At 44.0% G+C, this 3,760-nt stretch overlaps 1 protein-coding gene across 1 annotated transcript; it reads right to left on the bottom strand.

The window, feature by feature from the left end:
* Window positions 1–313: 313 nt before the first annotated feature.
* LOC127906659 (uncharacterized) lies at window positions 314–2,898 on the bottom strand. Its single transcript, XM_052459246.1, has 2 exons — window positions 1,775–2,898; window positions 314–1,606 (listed from the first exon to the last, which is right to left on the bottom strand). Exons 1-2 carry the CDS (start codon window positions 2,835–2,837, stop codon window positions 1,518–1,520), a joined length of 1,152 nt encoding a protein of 383 aa, XP_052315206.1. The 5' UTR covers window positions 2,838–2,898; the 3' UTR covers window positions 314–1,517.
* Window positions 2,899–3,760: the final 862 nt, after the last annotated feature.

Genomic DNA, 3,760 nt, shown 5'->3' with positions numbered 1-3,760 from the left:
ACAACAACTAATGAACCTTCTACAACCATCACTGAGTCAACAACAACTGGTGAACCCACTACATCCATCACAGTTTCATCAACAACAACTGATGAACCCACTACAACTGTTACTGGGGCATCGACAACAACTGGTGAACCCACTACAACCATCACTGTTTCATCAACAACAACTGATGAACCCACTACAACCATCACTGAGTCAACAAAAACAACTGGTGAACCCACTTCAACAGTCACTGCTGTGTCGACAACAACTGGTGAACCCACTACGACAATCACTGGTGTTTCTACAACAACTAATGAACCTTCTACAACCATCACTGTTTCATCAACAACAACTGATGAACCCACTACATCCATCACAGTTTCATCAAAAACAACTGGTGAACCCACAACAACAGTCACTGCTGTGTCGACAACAACTGGTGAACCCACTACAATTGTTACTGGGGCATCGACAACAACTGGTGAACCCACTACAACTATCACTGAGTCAACAAAAACAACTGGTGAACCCACAACAACAGTCACTGCTGTGTCGACAACAACTGGTGAACCTACTACAATTGTTACTGGGGCATCGACAACAACTGGTGAACCCACTACGACAATAACTGGTGTTTCTACAACAACTAATGAACCTTCTACAACCATCACTGGTGTGTCAACAACAACTGGTGAACCCACTACAACTATCATTGGTGTGTCATCGACAACTGGTGAACCCACTACAACCATCACTGAGTCAACAAAAACAACTGGTGAACCCACTACAACCATCACTGGTGTGACATCAACAACTGGTGAACCCACTACAACTATAACTGAGTCATCATCAACAACTGGTGAACCCACTACAACCATCACTGGTGTGTCAACAACAACTGGTGAACCCACTACAACCATAACTGCTGTGTCAACAACAACTGGTGAAACCACTACAACCATCATTGATGCATCAAAAACAACTGGTGAACCCCCAACAAAAGTCACTGGTGTGACATCAACAACTGGTGAACCCACTACAACTATAACTGAGTCATCATCAACAACTGGTGAACCCACTACAACCATCACTGGTGTGACAATAACTGGTGAACCCACTACAACTGTTACTGGGGCATCGACAACAACTGGTGAACCCACTACAATTGTTACTGGGGCATCAACAACAACTGTTGAACCCACTACGACTGTCACTGAGTCAACAAAAACAACTGGTGATTCCACTACAACCATCACTGTTTCATCAACAACAACTGATGAACCCACATCAACAGTCAAAGCTGTGTCAACATCAACTGGTGAACCCACTACAACTATCATTGAGTCTTCATCAACAACTGGTGAACCAACTACAACCATCATGGTTTCATCAACAACAACTGATGAACCCACTACAACTATCATTGGTGTGTCGACAACAACTGGTGAACCCACTACATCCATCACGGTTTCATCAACAACAACTGATGAACCCACTACAAGCATCACTGAGTCAACAAAAACAACTGTTCAACCCACATCAACAGTCAAAGCTGTGTCAACAACAACTGGTGAACCCACTACGACAATCACTGGTGTTTCTACAACAACTAATGAACCTTCTACAACCATCACTGGTGTGTCATCAACAACTGGTGAACCGACTACAACTATCATTGGTGTGTCATCAACAACTGGTGAACCCACTGCAACCATCACCGAGTCAACAAAAACAACTGATGAACCCACTACAAGCATCACTGGTGTTTCTACAACAACTAATGAACCTTCTACAACCATCACTGGTGTGTCAACAACAACTGCTGAACCCACTACAACTATCATTGGTGTGTCATCAACAACTGGTGAACCCACTACAACCATCACTGGTGTGTCAACAACAACTGGTGAACCCACTACAACTATCATTGAGTCTTCATCAACAACTGGTGAACCCACTACAACCATCACTGTTTCATCAACAACAACTGATGAACCCACGACAACCATCACTGAGTCAACAAAAACAACTGGTGAACCCACTTCAACAGTCACTGCTGTGTCGACAACAACTGGTGAACCCACTACAATTGTTACTGGGGCATCGACAACAACTGGTGAACCCACTACAACCATCACTGAGTCAACAAAAACAACTGGTGAACCCACTTCAACTGTCACTGCTGTGTTGACAACAACTGGTGAACCCACTACGACAATCACTGGTGTGTCAACAACAACTGGTGACCCCACCACAACCATCACGGTTTCATCAACAACAACTGGTGAACCCACTACGACAATCACTGGTATTTCTACAACAACTAATGAACCTTCTACAACCATCACAGGTGTGTCAACAACAACTGGTGAACCCACTACATCCATCATTGATGCATCAAAAACAACTGGTGAACCCACAACAACAGTCACTGCTGTGTTGACAACAACTGGTGAACCCACTACAACTGTTACTGGGGCATCGACAACAACTGGTGAACCCACTACAATTGTTACTGGGGCATCAACAACAACTGTTGAACCCACTACGACTGTCACTGAGTCAATAAAAACAACTGGTGATTCCAATACAACCATCACTGTTTCATCAACAACAACTGATGAACCCACTACGACAATCACTGGTATTTCTACAACAACTAATGAACCTTCTACAACCATCACAGGTGTGTCAACAACAACTGGTGAACCCACTACATCCATCATTGATGCATCAAAAACAACTGGTGAACCCACTTCAACAGTCACTGCTGTGTCGACAACAACTGGTGAACCCACTACAATTGTTACTGGGGCATCGACAACAACTGGTGAACCCACTACAACCATCACTGAGTCAACAAAAACAACTGGTGCACCCACTTCAAAAGTCACTGCTGTGTTGACAACAACTGGTGAACCCACTACAACTATCATTGAGTCTTCATCAACAACTGGTGAACCCACTGCAACCATCACTGGTGTGTCAACAACAACTGGTGAACCCACTACAACCATCATTGAGTCTTCATCAACAACTGGTGAACCCACTGCAACCATCACTGGTGTGTCATCAACAACTGGTGAACCCACTACAACCATCACTGGTGTGTCAACAACAACTGGTGAACCCACTACAACTATCATTGAGTCTTCATCAACAACTGGTGAACCCACTGCAACCATCACCGAGTCAACAAAAACAACTGATGAACCCACTACAAGCATCACTGGTGTTTCTACAACAACTAATGAACCTTCTACAACCATCACTGGTGTGTCAACAACAACTGCTGAACCCACTATAACTATCATTGGTGTGTCATCAACAACTGGTGAACCCACTACAACCATCACTGGTGTGTCAACAACAACGGGTGAACCCACTACAACTATCATTGAGTCTTCATCAACAACTGGTGAACCCACTACAACCATCACTGTTTCATCAACAACAACTGATGAACCCACGACAACCATCACTGAGTCAACAAAAACAACTGGTGAACCCACTTCAACAGTCACTGCTGTGTCGACAACAACTGGTGAACCCACTACAATTGTTACTGGGGCATCGACAACAACTGGTGAACCCACTACAACCATCACTGAGTCAACAAAAACAACTGGTGCACCCACTTCAAAAGTCACTGCTGTGTTGACAACAACTGGTGAACCCACTACAACTATCATTGAGTCTTCATCAACAACTGGTGAACCAACTACATCCATCACTGAGTCAACAAAAACAACTGGTGAACCCACTACATCCA

Source organism: Oncorhynchus keta, chromosome 13, assembly GCF_023373465.1.
Source record: "Oncorhynchus keta strain PuntledgeMale-10-30-2019 chromosome 13, Oket_V2, whole genome shotgun sequence".
In the NCBI taxonomy this organism is placed as follows: domain Eukaryota; kingdom Metazoa; phylum Chordata; class Actinopteri; order Salmoniformes; family Salmonidae; genus Oncorhynchus; species Oncorhynchus keta.
The sequence above is the reverse complement of the archived record's forward strand: the minus strand, read 5'-3'. Positions and strand labels throughout refer to the sequence as shown.

Excerpts from the sequence above, each read along its gene's own strand:
- LOC127906659 (XM_052459246.1), bottom strand. The coding sequence starts at position 2,837 with ATGGTTGTAGTGGGTTCACCAGTTGTTGTCGATGCCCCAGTAACAATT. Across the intron at positions 1,607-1,774 it reads ACCAGTGATGGTTGTAGAAG|GTTCATTAGTTGTTGTAGAA; the intron begins GTTCATTAGTTG and ends TGGTTGTAGAAG.